The sequence below is a fragment of the Neomonachus schauinslandi genome, chromosome 8 (genome assembly GCF_002201575.2).
Source record: "Neomonachus schauinslandi chromosome 8, ASM220157v2, whole genome shotgun sequence".
NCBI classification, from domain to species: Eukaryota; Metazoa; Chordata; class Mammalia; order Carnivora; family Phocidae; genus Neomonachus; species Neomonachus schauinslandi.
The window spans coordinates 74,108,452-74,123,668 of record NC_058410.1 but is presented as its reverse complement, the minus strand read 5'-3'; the positions used below and the strand labels follow the sequence as shown (position 1 = coordinate 74,123,668).

Here is a 15,217-nt window from a genome sequence, read left to right as displayed (position 1 = left end):
AGAAATTAAGAAAACATTCCCACTTACAAATGTATTAAAAAGATTACATTCTTAGGAATAAATTTAACGAAGGAGGTGAAAGATTTATACTCTGCAAACTTTAAGATACTGATGAAAGAAATTGAAAAAGACACAAATAAATGAGAAGATTCCGTGTTCATGGATTAAAAGAATTAATATTGTTAAAATGCTTATAATACTCAAAGCAATCTACAGAATTCAGAATTCAAAATTCCAATGGCATTTTTCACAGAAATCAAACAAACAACCCTAAAAGTTGTATGGAACCACAAAAGACCCTGAATAGCCAAAGTAAGCTTGAGAAAGAAGAACAAAGTTGGAGGCGTCATGCTTCTTGATTTTAAACCATATTACAAAGTGTTACTCATCAATACAATATTGGCATAAACACATGCACATAGATCAATAGAAGAGAATAGAGAGCCCAGAAATAAACCCATGCATATATGGTCAATTAATGTATGACAAAGAGGCAAGAATATGCAATGGGAAAAGAACAGTCTCTTTAATAAATGATGTTGGGAAAACTGGACACACACATGCAAACTGGATCAATATCTCGCACCATACAAAAAAATCAACTCAAAATGGATTAAAGACTTGAGCATAAGATCTGAAAACATAAAACTCTTAGAAAAAAACCCCTTAGGCTATAAGATCCTTGACATCAGTCTTCACAATGAGTTTTTTGGATTGGACTCTAAAATCAAAGACAACAAAAGCAAAAATAAACAAGTGGGACTACATCAAACTAGAGAGGCGGAAACCATCAACAAAATGAAAAGGCAGGGGCGCCTGGGTGGCTTAGTTGGTTAAGTGACTGCCTTCGGCTCAGGTCATGATCCTAGAGTCCCAGGATTGAGTCCCACATCGGGCTCCCTGCTCAGCGGGGAGTCTGCTTCTCCCTCTGACCCTCCTCCCTCTCATGCTCTCTGTCTCTCATTCTGTCTCTCGCAAATAAATAAAATCTTAAACAAAAAAAGTGAAAAGGCAACCTACTGAATGAGAGAAAATATTTGCATAATACATCTGAAAAGGTGCTAATATCCAAAATATATAAAGGACTCTTACAACTCAATAGCAAAAAAGCAAACAAGCCATTTAAGAAATGGGCAGAAGATCTGAATAGACATTTTTCCAAAGAAGATGTATCAATGGCCAGTAGGTAAATGAAAAGGTGCTCAACATCACTCATCATCAGGGAAATGAAAAACAAAACCACAATGAGGTATCACCTCACACCTGCTAGAATGGCTATTATCAAAAACACAAGACATAGCAAATATCACTGAGGATGTGGAGAAAAGGATACACTTGTGCACTGTTGGTGGGAATGCAAATTGGTGCAGACACTATGAAAAACAATATAGAAGTTCCTCAAGAAATAAAAAATAGAACTACCGTATGACCCAGCAATTGCATATCTAGGTATTTGTCCAAAGGAAACAAAAACACTGACTTGAAAAGGTATCTGTTACCCCCACTGCAGCATTATTTATAAAAGCTAAGACATGGAAACAATCTAATTATCTACAAATAGATGAATGGATAAAGAAAATGTAATATATATGTATATACATATATATATATATCATGAAAAAGGAGAAAATTCTGACATTTGGGACAACGTGGATGGCACTTGAGGGCATTGTGCTAAATAAAATAAGTCCGAGAAAGACAAATAACATTTGATCTCACTTATATGTGGAATCTTTAAACAAACAAACAAGCCCAAACTCATAGATACAGAGAAGAGATGGGTGGTTGCCAGAAGTGGGGGATGGGTGTTCATGAAATGAATGAAGGTTGTCAAATGGTACAAACTTCCAGTTATAAAATAAACAAGTCCTGGGGATGTAATCTACAGCCTGGTGACTATAGTTATTAATAATCTTTTGTATAGGGACACCTGGGTGGCTCAGTCGGTTAAACGGCTGCCTTCGGCCCAGGTCATGATCCCAGGGTCCTGGGATCGAGTTCCACATCAGGCTCCTTGCTCAGCAGGGAACCTGCTTCTCCCTCTCTCTCCCTCTGCTTGTACTCTCTCTGTCAAATAAATAAAACCTTTAAAAAAATAATAATCTTTTGTATATTGAAAGTTGCTAATAGGGTAGATCTTAAAATCCCCATCACAAGAAAAAGAATTGTAACTATGTGTGGTGATAGACGTTAAACTAGACTTACTGTGATCATTATTTCATAATATATACACATATTGAATCATCATGTTGTACACCTGCAACTAATATAATGTTAAATGTGAATTATATCTTAATAAAAAGGCACATGTTTTAAATGCACTAGTGGGGCTCATATAGATTTCTAAATATAAATGTAACATGAATAAGTTATTTGATCTTGGCCACACTGGCAATGAGCTTCAGCATCAGTATAAATAGATGGAACAAATGGATAATGTATAAATGGTCTAGTTCCAGCAATATATATTTCTACTTCTCAGTTTACTTGAATTTGATCAAATACACATTTTACCATATTTTTGTTAATTGGCTCTCCCTTACATTTTTTAAACATAGCTTAAAATTTGTTGAGAGCTTCCTATGTGTGAGGCTTTGTAGCAAGCATTCTATAAGTTTTATTTTATTTAGCCAACAATAATTCTAGGGCATTGAGACATGCATTATGTACATATCCATACTGATTTCGTTATCTGAAACAAACCACATCTCACTTTCCTGATGGGTAGATCATTATAGATCCTTACGGTATTAATTAGATTATTTTCCTACACAGTAACTTGTAGGAAAATTACAAGTTTTTTTTCACAATTTTAAGACAATTGATGTTCTCTCAGATTCATGTCTCATCATCCCATTACCCCCTCCTTCTTCATGCCAGATCTAGTCACCTTGATTAAACTTGCTTCTTGAGGAATCACTGGTGCATACCCTTCAACTGCATAAGAATCCTCCCCACAGCTCCTGATCTCATTTCTTCTTTCCTCCTAGGGGACCTGGAGCATTGTCCAGTCCCCTTTCTCTAGAGATCTCTCCACTCCTGCCTCATCTCTTCATCTTATAAACATTCTTTTGCCCCTTGCACGCTAAAAACAAAACCCCTCTACTGACCCAACATTCCTTTTCTCTCTTTTTTCCTCTCAAAAAGGTAGTCTCAACTTACCATTTTATTTTTCACCTCTACAGCTCAATTTACTGTAAAAAAAAAAAAAAAAGCTTCTCTCTCCATATACTTGAGATGTTGTTAAAGTCACTTATGACCCCTGCTTGCCAAATTCAATGAACATGCATCCTTATTTTGTTTGACCCAGTGGTGGCACTTAATGCCCTAGGCCTTTCCTTCCTTGTTGGAATTCTTTCATTCCATGGTCTCACAACACCTGTTCTACAAATGCACCTTGTACTACCTTCACCATTCCTTTTCAGGGAGGTTTTGTTTTGCTTTGTTTTGTTTTGCATCTCTTCTCACTTCACAAGCAAATGTTGCTCTCCAGAGCTCTGTCCTTGGTCCTGTTCTCACGCTACAAAATTTCCTGGGAAAATGAATCAGTCCCTACAATTTTAAATTACTATTTCTTTTCTTATGATTCCCACATTTAAATATTTAGTCCTAAAGTCTCTACTGAACTCTGAACTTCATATCTCTGATTGTCCTTTTGATAGCTTCCCCACCTACCTGTTACTAAGTCTTTAAAAATCTGTTAATTTTATTCCCTTGCCCCTGTTATGACAAATGGCATGGTTTCAGTGGAAAGAGGTTCCATCAGTTAGTATCCTTATGTGGAGATGACCTGGAGTAAATCCTACCCACCAAAAATGGAATACAGCATGAGTCAGAAATAAACCTCTGTATTCTAAGGCAATGAGAGTTTGGAGTTCTTTTTTATTGCCGCATAGCCCAGCCTGACCTGACTGATTCAAGATCCAAAACCAAATTCATTATTTTTTCCCTGAATAAAATAACCTAAAAGCATCTCACCTGCTCTTCCTCCTATATTCCCTGTTTTTTCTGTTTTTGTTTGAGCCATCACCATTTACCTAGTTAACCAGGTTAGAAACCTGGGAGCATATATAGACTCCACTTTCATGTCTCCCCACATTTTATGATTCAGGTAGTAGTATAGATTCTATTTCCTAAGTATCCCTCAAATATGTTCTTTCATTTCCATCCTTACTATACATCTTCTCATCACCTTTTGCCTGAACTATGACAATGATTTTGTAAATGATCTCCTTGCTTCCAGTATCAGCCTTCCCTAAATCTGTCTTCCATATGGCTGCCAGAGAGACTTTTATAAAATGTAAACTTTAGTGGTGCCTGGGTATCTCAGTCAGTTAAGTATCTGTCTTCAGCTCAGGTCATGCTCCCAGGGTCCTGGGATCGAGCCCCACATCAGGCTCCCTGTTAGATGGGCAGCCTGCTTCTCCCTCTCTCTCTACCTGCTACTCCCCCCCGCTTGTGCTCTCTCTCTTTGTCAAATAAATAAAATCTTTTTAAAACAGTCTTTTTAAAACTTTGACCATTCCATTCTCCTGCTTTTAAAACATTCTCCTGTTTTTAAAAGTCTTTTAAAAACTTTGACCATTCCATTCTCCTGCTTAAAATATTTCACCAGTGCTTACAGAATAAATCCAAAATGCTTTATCATGGTATATTAGCCTCCTGTTAACCCAAGCCCTTCTCTCTCTTCAGCCACATCTCTGCTCAAGCAATCCCTACTCCTTAAAAGCACTGTTCCTTCCTTCTCTTTTCCCTCCTGCACCACACACACAAACTACACTATTTCTTGATCCTTCTAGAAATCCCAATTTAGGTTTCTTTTACTCTAAGAAGGTTTTCCTGGTTGTCCCAAATAGATTTATCAATTCCCTCCCTTGTACCACTTCGCTGGTTAAAATGTGCTTTTGCTATTGAATGTGGCATTTTTAAACACCTTTGCTTATGTGGCTGTTGTGATCACAATGACTGTAACCCTCTTGAGGATGGGGGTGGGGGGGGATACCTTATTCACCATTACCTCCCGAAAGCACAGTACTTACCACATTACAGACACCTTAAAAGATGTTTATGAAACCGAAATGATGAACATTTCATCAGACAGCTTAACACTTGTTAAGGACTTACATTTTTTAAACATAGCTTAAAACTGTTGAGAGCTTCCTATGTGTGAGGCCTTGTAGCAAGCATTCTATAAGTTTTATTTTATTTAGCCAACAATAATTCTAGGACATTGAGACATGCATTAGGTACCTATCCTTACTGATTTCGTTATCTGAAACAAACCATATCTCACTTTCCTGATGGGTAGATCCTTAAGTATTAATTAGATTATTTTCCTACACAGTAACTGAATGAATAGCTGAGACACTATTACTTGCATTAAAAGCTTTTATCTACAACTGTTAAGTAGCTCAGCTCTATTATTTAAAACATTTGAAAAAAATTATGGCATTTATATATTATCTTTCCTATATATGTTTTCCAAGCATAACGCTTTTTACCAAGTTTAATGGATCTTTGTAATAAGTGAGGGTCAACTTAAATAAGAGAAACAGGGTTACGGAGAGGTTCACAACTGGTCCCATAACTTTTCAAGATTTCATTATCATTCTACACACACCCTGCCTCCACAAAATAATTTCTAATTATCATTGAGTGACAAAATGCCAAGTAGTGACTGAAGTGTATACATGAAATTCAAGACTTCTCTTCAGGGGACACTGGTAAGATGTTGAGGAAAATCACAAAGAGAGGAGAAAATAATATAGAGTTCTATGCCTAAATCACATGACTCCAATCTTCGGTTCTCGTGGCTGTTCAGTCTCGGTTCAGTCTTTTACCATTCACTTTTTTTTTTTTTTAATCTACAAATAATACTAGGCAGAACCTAGTCTGTCAATACATTAACGAAAATTTCCTTTCGTAAGGAGGCTGTTCATTCACCCAGCTTTCATTCTGCCGGAAAGGGGAGTTAAGGCCATTCCTTTTAATTTAGTCCGCATCCCAGCTTTTAGCGGACGGGATGCAGAGCTTGTTGCATTGACCACATTCCAAAAAGCCTCGAGTCAAGCAATTACCAGCCACTTGGCCTTTTTGCAGAAATACACAAAACGTGTAGAATTGCTTAATTTTATCGCCTCCTAGACTCCTCACTTGGAAATTGGCTGCTCGGGCGAATGTTGTTTTTTCCCCCGCAGCCATGTGTCGAAGAGCGATTAACACTCGCTCAACAAAACCCATTCCCGAGCCATTTGGGAGCTGCACGCGTTCGCACCCGGGGTTCAGCCCGTTGCGCCTTCACGCGCAACCTTTTTGTTTATGCGGCTGGCTGGGGAGAGAGGGGCGGAGAGGGAGCGAACCTCTCAGTATGCAGCAGGCAGCCGGGGCTCTCTATATAAAGCTCGGGTCTCGGGTCTGGCGGAGGGAAGAAGCCCGGCTAGCCCGCGAGCTGGCAGCCGCCTTCTGCTCGGCCCCGCCGCGCCATGGAAACCGGGGAGCCCTCGGCGAGCGGAGCCGGCGAGTGCGTGCGCTGCTGCCGCCGCTCGCCGCCCGCGGGCCCCGACCGCCGGACGCAGCGCGAGGGCGCGGACTCCGGCGGCGGCGCCTCTCCCACCGCGGCCCTACCGCCCGCGCCTCCCCGGCTCCTCCCCTCCGCTCTCCGCCCCCCACCGGTCCCCGGTCCGCGCTCGGCTTCGGGCGGTCCTCCCGGGTCTGTGCTCCCGTCTCCTCTGCGCGCCTTTTGCCCCCCAGCCCGCAGACCCGCAGGCTTCTGGAGACCGTGGTTTGACGCCAGAGGCTACAAGGAGGAGGGGGCGCCGCAGCACGCGGCGGAGGCGGTGAGTGAGCCGCGCGCCTCGGGGCGCGCCTCCCCGGAGGGCAGATGAGCTACCCGGACTGGGTATGCCCTGCCCGAGGGAGACCGCGCCCGGCCTGCCCCTCGTTTAAGCTCGCGCCCGCCCGTGGCCCTACCGGAGGTCCTGATGCTGCGAGGGTGTCCTCCAGAGCCACGGACGCGCGGATCCGGCCAGGAGCGAGGCTGCGGAGAGCCCCGGGGGTCACATTCCCCGCGGGCGCGAGGAACACTAGACCGCTTTCCACCTTTCTAGAAGGTGAGTGATAACTGTGATTCATCTTCTTTCGTCCCCAGATGCCGGACGGCCCCGGGGTGACCGAAGCCTCAGGAAAGCTTTCCCAGTACAGACACCCAGTCAGGTGAGTGATAGGCCTCACGGAAGGTCTCCCGCTCCTCCAGCCCAGGGTAGAGTCGGGAATCGCAGCGCGTAGCTCCATGGCTGGCCTTGCAGTTCTTCTCTTTGGGAAAATCTGTCTTCACGGATCCCAGAGGCCTTTTACTCAACGAATTGATAAATGTAGTTCACGCTCTCACCTAAAAGAACTATTTTGTTCTTTTAATCAGTGCCCACTCAGTAAACTCTTCAAGAGTATATTATAAAGAGGGAAAGTGGATGGCATCGTGAAAGTCGACCGGTGACATCTCGTGTCTGCAAACCAGTTTTGTGTTGTTTAATGCTAAAGGGTTCGAATGAAATTGACTTCACAGCAGGCAGAGTGTGTATGTTCTTACTCTCTTGCAAACCAGAAGGAAGACTGGTGTTCATAGTTGCGGTTTTACAGCAAATCGAGCTTGACGTGGAAGAAAAAATGAAGTGTAATGAAAATCCTAAAGATCACGAAGCTTCCTAAGAAGGGTCGAGGTTACTTGACGTAACAATGAAGAGCTAGTTTATGGTTCCTAGCCACGGGTTGTCGGCCTTTCTGTAGAAATCTTTGTAGCTTTTATTCAGGTGAAAGGTTCATTCTGCAGTTTGCTTCAGAGAGCTGTGAAATACAGATCGTATGATATTTGTATGTATATGTTTATAAATAGCTTGTAAAAGTCAATACATGCTGATTAATTTTCTACCTAGTGATGGACACAGGAAAAAAATAATCACACCCCACTGGCAAGTGTTATAATAGTTTAGTTTGGTCCGTATGTAAAGGACATGAAGTACCTAACTCTCCCTGAGGGAGTAGGGAAAGATCTGGGAAGTGTGTATGATAGGATGTGGTTACATAGCTGAGGCTTGAAGTTAGCCAGATGGATGGTAGGTGGAGAAAAAGGGGACAGAAGAAATAGCATAGAGGGGATACAGAGTCATAGAACAACATGGCTCCCTATGGGAGCCTCAAGGAGCTGGAATTTGGGTGCATGAAGCTGTGGTCATTCTAGTACGTAAGCCATAAGCCGGATCTTGTACACCTTGGTATAGAGTTTTGTTCTATTCCTGTATGTGGCATTGGAAACCCATGACCTTTATTCTGTGGATGGTATTGGGGGTTACTCAAAGGTAGTGTGATCAGATTTATGTTTCAGAAAAAGCACTAAGAAAATGGTATATAGGCTTAGTTAGAAAACTAAATGAAATTGGAAGTTACTGTAATTCAGGCAATATATGATAAAGAGCCATTCTAAGGTATTGGAAGTGTGGATGGGACTGGGTGAATTTGGGGAATGCTTAGATGACAGAATAGATTAGGCTTATAATGTATTGTATATGGCAGGTAAAGAGGAGGTAAAAAGACAGAATGGCTTCCAAGTTTGTGGCAGATGACCAGATGAATGCTGTATAAACAGAATGGAAATTAGGGCTTAAAACAGATTTGGGGAACAAGATAACGAGTCCAATTTTTCATTTATTGTATTTAATGTGCCTGGGGGTATCCAAATGCATATGTCTAGTAAAGAGCTGCGCGCACACACACACACACTCACACACACACACACACACACACACAGGTAAGGGGCCCAGAGTCAAGATCTTAAGTGGAAATACAGACAATTGGGAGTCTTCAGTAAATGAACAGTTGAAGAAATCATGTCAGTGGATCAGGTCTTCCAGAAGAATGAGAGAGGAGAGATGATCACTCTTGATAAAACACTGGGGAAGGCCAATACCAACCTGTATACAGAGAAAAAGAGGTCCACAAAGGAGACCGAGAAGAATCACTCAGGACAGGGGAGAATTCAGGAAAGTATGAAGTCCCTGAAAGGAAAGTGGTCAGTCAGAGATTCTGGGCAGAGTGTGGTAACAATTAAACAACATTCTTTGGATCTGACAGTTCTAGTTAAGCATTGGAAAATCATCTGTTTCCTGTATAAGAAATCCCTTTCTTTTCTGAACTACTGTAGCCATTTATTTGTACTACTTTTAAGTTTATTTTATTTTTATTAATTTCTGTCTTGAATACTGTTATTTCTTGAGGATAGAGACTAAGATTTTTTCATCTTTGTATTATGAATTACATCTGGCACGAGATCACTAAAATATTTATTGAATGACTGAATTATTGATGGTTGCTTATTAAAGGCACCAAAATTAAAACTTTTTTTGTCATTTGGCTAGAAACATTTATAAACTATATTGCCTACTTTTCTGCCTTTTAAAATTGAGTATACTGAATATAATGTAACCTTCTCTTTGTTAGAAGCACTCTGTTATAAATGGGTACATGGGGCTAACTACCCTACACTAAAATGACTGCACTGTTGTTGGTGAGTCAGCCATATCCTTCTTCTTTTCTTTTCTTTGGAGGAAAATAATAGAAGACCAGATGGCAAGATTAATATTTGTCAAAAATTTGAAATTCTGAGGTAATTGGGTTACATGTAAGTTGTGAAAAGCCAGCATTATTCTCAATATCCCAATATGGTATTTCCAATTTTGTTGGATGGGGAAATGGGAGGGAGATGGGATCAAGGTTGGGGTCAGAGGAAGCCTTCCTATAGCCCTGGTGTGAGTGCATAGAAAAACTTCAAAATATTGCTTTTTGTACTCTTCTAAACTTACATTGTTAGCTACATCTGTAACTAACAGTTAAGCAAGATATTAGGTGATTTCTGCTTTTCTGGAAGGTGCATAATATATTGTTGTCTTTATAAAACTGGGTTTCAGAATTTTTAATGTAATGGTAGGATTCATTTTCCCCCCAAAGGAATTTGGAAATTGGAAGACAAACCATCTGTATATTGTGAGAATAAATATATTCATAATACCTAAAGTGATCTAAATATTTATCACACAGGGTTTTGTGTGAATTTGTTTGATCCAATTTACAGCTTGGATAAAGACTTAAAATGATTAACTAGTTATTGATACTTTGGCGAGTAGACTCCCATGACACCTGAGATAATAGCATTTTTAGACTATCTAAAGGCATACATCAATTGTTAAGTATGTGGAGCTCTTAGCATTTGAACATTTCATGAATATAAGGATTCTGAATGTGAAAAAAATAAAGCCTATTATGTTGTCTGCTTCTTTCAGACTATTTTGGCCAAAATCAAAGTGTTATGATTACTTATATCAAGAAGCAGAAGCTCTTCTGAAAAATTTTCCAATTCAAGCCACAATTTCATTTTATGAAGATTCTGATAGTGAAGATGATATTGAGGAGCTGATCTGTGAAAATTAACCTGATTAGTTACTTGCGATGACATTCAAAGCTTATAGGATTTAAATTTAGTGTACAAATGTATCATAATCCTTCATACTAATTTATTTGTATATAAATTATTAATAAAATGAAATATTTTGTAATTCTATAGTAGTTTGGCTTTTTTTACCCCTACGCTATAATTCAGTGTTGGAATTTAAAAATAAGTGCCATTTACGGATGTCTTGATTGGACTGTAAACATTTGGGGCTTACAAAAGATACTTTTGATCTCTTCATGAAATTACAAATTTAATTTTAGTTATAATTTTGCAAATATTTAGCTAAAACTTTGCAAAGAATGACAATATTTAATTTTCAAGACTGAATCTTGTAACATCTGGTATTTCCTACTGATCTCCATTAGGTATTGTGTTGCTGATGAATATTTTTAGATAATGAAAAAAATCACCTTATGCTACCAATCACACAATATTATGTGTTTGCTAGCAGATTGTGAAAAACACTTTAAATCATTGTCCATAATTGAGAATGTCAATTAATGCCATGGCTATTAAATTTTAGGGATTTTTAATGAATGATGAATCAAGATCACTTTAATACTCCTCTGCTGCCCTTAAATCTAGTAGTAAAATAGCATTTGTGTTCAATAATTAGAGCACTTCATTGAGGGATCCCCAGAATTTAAAAAGAAATGTTTAAGTGAGCACGACTTATATGGAGTCTAAAAAAGGAGAGCCAAAAGGCTAGAATTTGATCTTTTTCTGTTTCTGTCTAAGGGGGAGCTAAGACATTTGGCAGATATGAAACATTCTTCAACAGCATCACCTTCCTTTGTTCTGGCTCCTTGCTCCTGATATTGTCATGTACAGATTTTCTCATGGGAAGTGAAATAAGAAATTCTCTGATTAGTTTTTTAAAATGTAGACTTATAGAAGAATACATCACCATTTAATGACAGAGAAAAACAGGAGCACATTGCAAGGTAGAGGTAACCTAGACTATGGTCATGAGGTTCTTTAGCTTAATGCAGTCTCCCAATAAGCATTTTCATTGCAAATGTTTCTTAGTATCCCAGAATCATGATGGGTAGAGGTGAAGGTCAGAGATGGTTACCTGGCTAAGAAATGCCTCTTACTTGAATGGCTACATAGATCACACGTTTTTCCTTCTAATTGAAAGGATACTACAAACATTGATTTACAGGCACTTTAAAGACAAGGCAGTTGAAACAGCAAGTTTAAATCATGTGTCAGAGTCAGGAAAAGTTAGTAATGGCAGGTGGACAGGGAGAGTTATTTAGAACTGTATTTCTTCTGAAAACTTTCCCTTCACTGGATTCTACACTCATGATGTGTGTGTTCCCCAAGGGCTATGCAAAAAACCCACCAGATCACCAATCTGGACCTTGATCATTAGGGACTTATTTTTAGCTGCACAGTATTTGAGCTTCTTTCAATATGTCGGAATAGTATGACAAGCCACTGCCATTTTTTGGGTGCCTACTATTAACCAGGCACTGTACTAGGTAGTTTACATATGACATCTCATTCAATTCTTACTGAAACCTAAATCCATTAGGCAGAGGGGGAAAATGAGACTTTGAGATACTGAAATAACTTGTGTAAGTCTGCTCATTTATTAAGTGCAGAGATGGCATTCAAACTAAACCTATCTGACAAACATAACTCTTCGTCACTACATCTGGGGATGGGCTGTATCTGTACACAATTCCCTGTAGCTTTCAGCAAAGACAAGAAGTTAGATGAGGAGGGAGAACTTGTGAGTGGGTGAATGGAGCAGGAGACTTTACTAGCTTCTTTGACTCGTTTGTCATTAGCGGGGGTTCTTAAAGGTGAAGCTTCACCTCATAAGAGTGGCTGTGGCTGTTTGCATTTGACGCCCTAACTCTTAAAAGTTCTCTTTCCTGTACAGCCGGGTGCTTTAGAGGAGAGAGTTTCAGAGAAATCAAAGTGCTTTGATAGTATTATTTTATTCCATATTTCAAGCCGTGTGAAGGTGGGGCATAACAACAGACACTTGTGTTCTGGGTTAAGAGGAGTCTAAAAGAATTTATGCTCAGATTCTGTCAGCACCACGGCTAAGGAACAGCTTCGCTCTGTCTTTAATCCTAACACGGAATAGCTGTCACCTCACTGCGGTGCTGAAATTCAGGGTGCAGGGCTAATGCAGCACGCGTACTTGGGTCTGGTTCCTCCCCTCCGGCGCTGCGTTCGTCCCGTTGGCTCCGCCCCCCGCGGCCTCGACGTGCTGCGTCATGGCGCGCCTCACCCTCGGCGACCCCGGAAGTGGGTCGGGGGCTTGGCCTCTGCCCGGCCTCGGAGCCGGAGCGGGAGGTGTTACCCTGGAGGGGTAGAGCTGAGCGATCCTGTCCGGCGGCGGACCACGGGCAGGGCCCGGGCCAGGGGTCCAGGATGCTGAACGTCCCTTCCCAGTCTTTCCCGGCCCCCAGCTCGCAGCAGCGCGTCGCCTCCGGGGGGCGTAGCAAGGTAAGTGGATGACACCGTGCGTCTTGTTCAGCTCGCCTCCCGCCGGCGTTCCGTTCTACCGAACGGTCCATTCTCTCTTTCGGCCCCCTCTTCCACCCTGTCCTCATCTCTAGCCTTCGTTCCTCCTGCCCTAGCTAGCGATCTCTTTCCCCGGCCGTTTGCAGTCCTCTCTCTCACCTACTAGCCCCTCCCCCCTCATCCTCTTTTCCCGTTCTGGGAAGTCTTTTCCCGCGAATTAAATTGAGTTGTATATGACAGGGCCAGCACCGTGCTTTTGCCGTTATCATAGGTACTCAGTATTAGCTTCCTTCCCTCAGTCTCTCCTCGTCTCCTGTCTTTTGTTCTGCACTTTCCGGAAGGAGTTGTGAGTGATGTGGGTTCCCTAGGAGAAGGGAAAGGTTGGGCAGTAGCGACATTGACCGGTGACCATCCTCCAAAGGTGGGGACTCCCAGAGCTAGGGAAGATGGGGGGGAGCGAGAACAAATGTCTACAATCCTCCGGTGGGTTTACGGACACTTCTCTAAGTCATACTGGCTTTCTTCCTCTGGTACCTGTTTTATCACACTGTCTTTTCTATTGACATCACTTGCTGACTTTGAAGCTAATATAATACTCTCTTTTTGTTGAACATAGTTACTGTTAGCAACAGGTGGAATACAAATGTATTTTATATTTATAAAATTTAATAAAATTGTCTCCTGTGCAGTTATTCGTTAGTTCCTCATTCTGTAAGTTCATCTTCATATTTTGTTCAGGTTTTGTTTTTGAAACCTCCACCTACTTGGACCACTCCGCCCAAACCCCCATTTCTGGACTCTTGGGTCTTAGCATGATTTCGGATCTTCACTGACTTTTTCTCTCCACTTAAACTTGAAGTTGACTCTAGATCAGAATTATGGATTCAGGGATCTGTAGCTTTCATTAGCTTTTCAGAAGTCTGTAACTCCAGCTATAATAATAAAGCTGAGATTTATTCGGTGCTTACGGTATGTATGTATGTTAGTGTTCTGAATGCTTCATGTGTAGTATATTAACTCATTTAATCTTTACAGTAATCCCACAAAGTGGTTGCTTTTGTTATCTCTATATCACAGAAAAGAAAACTGGTTAAGAAATGTTGCTTTGGACCCTAAAAGTTTGATGTGATGTGACTCTGGCTGTGATATTTCATTTATTGCTCCATAGCTCCATATATCATCCAGTCATCTAATCATCTGTCCCCTCCTTCTTGATGTTTGACCTTTTCTGTCCTTGAACTAAATGCTTGGCTAAATAGTATAGTCTTCCTGGAGAAAGAATCTCTGAATTAAAATATAAGAGTTGCTGGCCTTCTGTACTAAAACTACAAACCACGTTCTCAGCATCCTTTTAAAGGAGAAAGCTCAGGGGCGCCTGGGTGGCTCAGTCATTAAGCGTCTGCCTTCAGCTCAGGTCATGATCCCAGGGTCCTGGTATCGAGCCCCGCATCAGGCTCCCTGCTTCGCGGGAAGCCTGCTTCTCCCTCTCCCACTCCCCCTGCTTGTGTACCCTCTCTTGCTGTGTCTCTCTCTGTCAAATAAATAAATAAAATATTTTTTTTAAAAAAAAGGAGAAAGCTCAGAGGCAAAGACAAAAGGTCCACAGGTGGTGATGGCAAAGGTGAGTCTTCGGGTCCAAACAGAGAACAAAATATAGTTATTGCACAATTCAAAGGGAAACTGAGACTTTCCCCCCGCCTTTATGAAATGAGGTAATCTTGCACGTATCAGAACCTGATTCAGGATTGTATGAAATGGGTAGAGGTTGAAAAAATAGAAGCTAGTTGGGGAGGTTATATATCATAATAGTTAAAAGCATAGACTTTTGAGTGAGAAAGACCCAGATTCTTTTCTCAACTCCTATGACTAAGTCTCTGAGTCTCAGTTTTCTCAGGTGTAAAAGAGAATAACAGTACCCATTTTATAGGGCCATTCACAGGATTAAATGAGATAATGTTTCTCTTAGCACAGTCTTGGTATGTGGTAAGCACTCATGTGTTACTTGCCCTTAGACTTTTATTCGGATTCCATGGATTGTTGTGTGATTGTTGTGTAAAGTCCTGAGCACAGTGTCTGGTGCAGAGTATGCATTCTATATATGATAGCTACTATTATTTCTACTAATACTAGTAAGTAAATATTTTTTGAGAACCTCCCATATGCTGAAGATATGGTCTCTGTTTCCAAGGAGTTTAGTCTAATAGGCTGCACACACTAATAAATAGTTATAAA

The 15,217-nt window shown here is 40.8% G+C and overlaps 2 protein-coding genes across 3 annotated transcripts in view; both read left to right on the top strand.

The window, feature by feature from the left end:
• The first annotated feature begins 6,482 nt into the window (after positions 1 to 6,482).
• Positions 6,483 to 10,476, top strand: RIPPLY2 (ripply transcriptional repressor 2). The gene is made up of 3 exons (XM_021693595.1): positions 6,483 to 6,836; positions 7,148 to 7,212; positions 10,329 to 10,476. Exons 1-3 carry the CDS (start codon positions 6,483 to 6,485, stop codon positions 10,474 to 10,476), a joined length of 567 nt encoding a protein of 188 aa, XP_021549270.1.
• Positions 10,477 to 12,736: 2,260 nt separating this feature from the next.
• LOC110583104 (cytochrome b5 reductase 4) overlaps positions 12,737 to 15,217 on the top strand; it is an 84,665-nt gene continuing 82,184 nt past the window's right edge. The window contains exon 1 of one of the 2 annotated variants that reach the window (XM_044917325.1): positions 12,737 to 12,967. In XM_044917325.1, the coding sequence (XP_044773260.1) occupies positions 12,893 to 12,967 (75 nt within the window). In that variant the 5' untranslated portion in view covers positions 12,737 to 12,892. The remainder of the gene's footprint in view (positions 12,968 to 15,217) is intronic. The other variant, XM_044917326.1, reaches the window with a different exon arrangement.

What these genes read in the sequence shown, in the direction of transcription:
- RIPPLY2 (XM_021693595.1), top strand. Translation starts at nt 6,483, where the DNA reads ATGGAAACCGGGGAGCCCTCGGCGAGCGGAGCCGGCGAGTGCGTGCGC. An exon ending in CGCAGCACGCGGCGGAGGCG is followed by an intron (nt 6,837 to 7,147) that starts GTGAGTGAGCCG and finishes TTTCGTCCCCAG; the next exon opens with ATGCCGGACGGCCCCGGGGT. An exon ending in CAGTACAGACACCCAGTCAG is followed by an intron (nt 7,213 to 10,328) that starts GTGAGTGATAGG and finishes TGCTTCTTTCAG; the next exon opens with ACTATTTTGGCCAAAATCAA.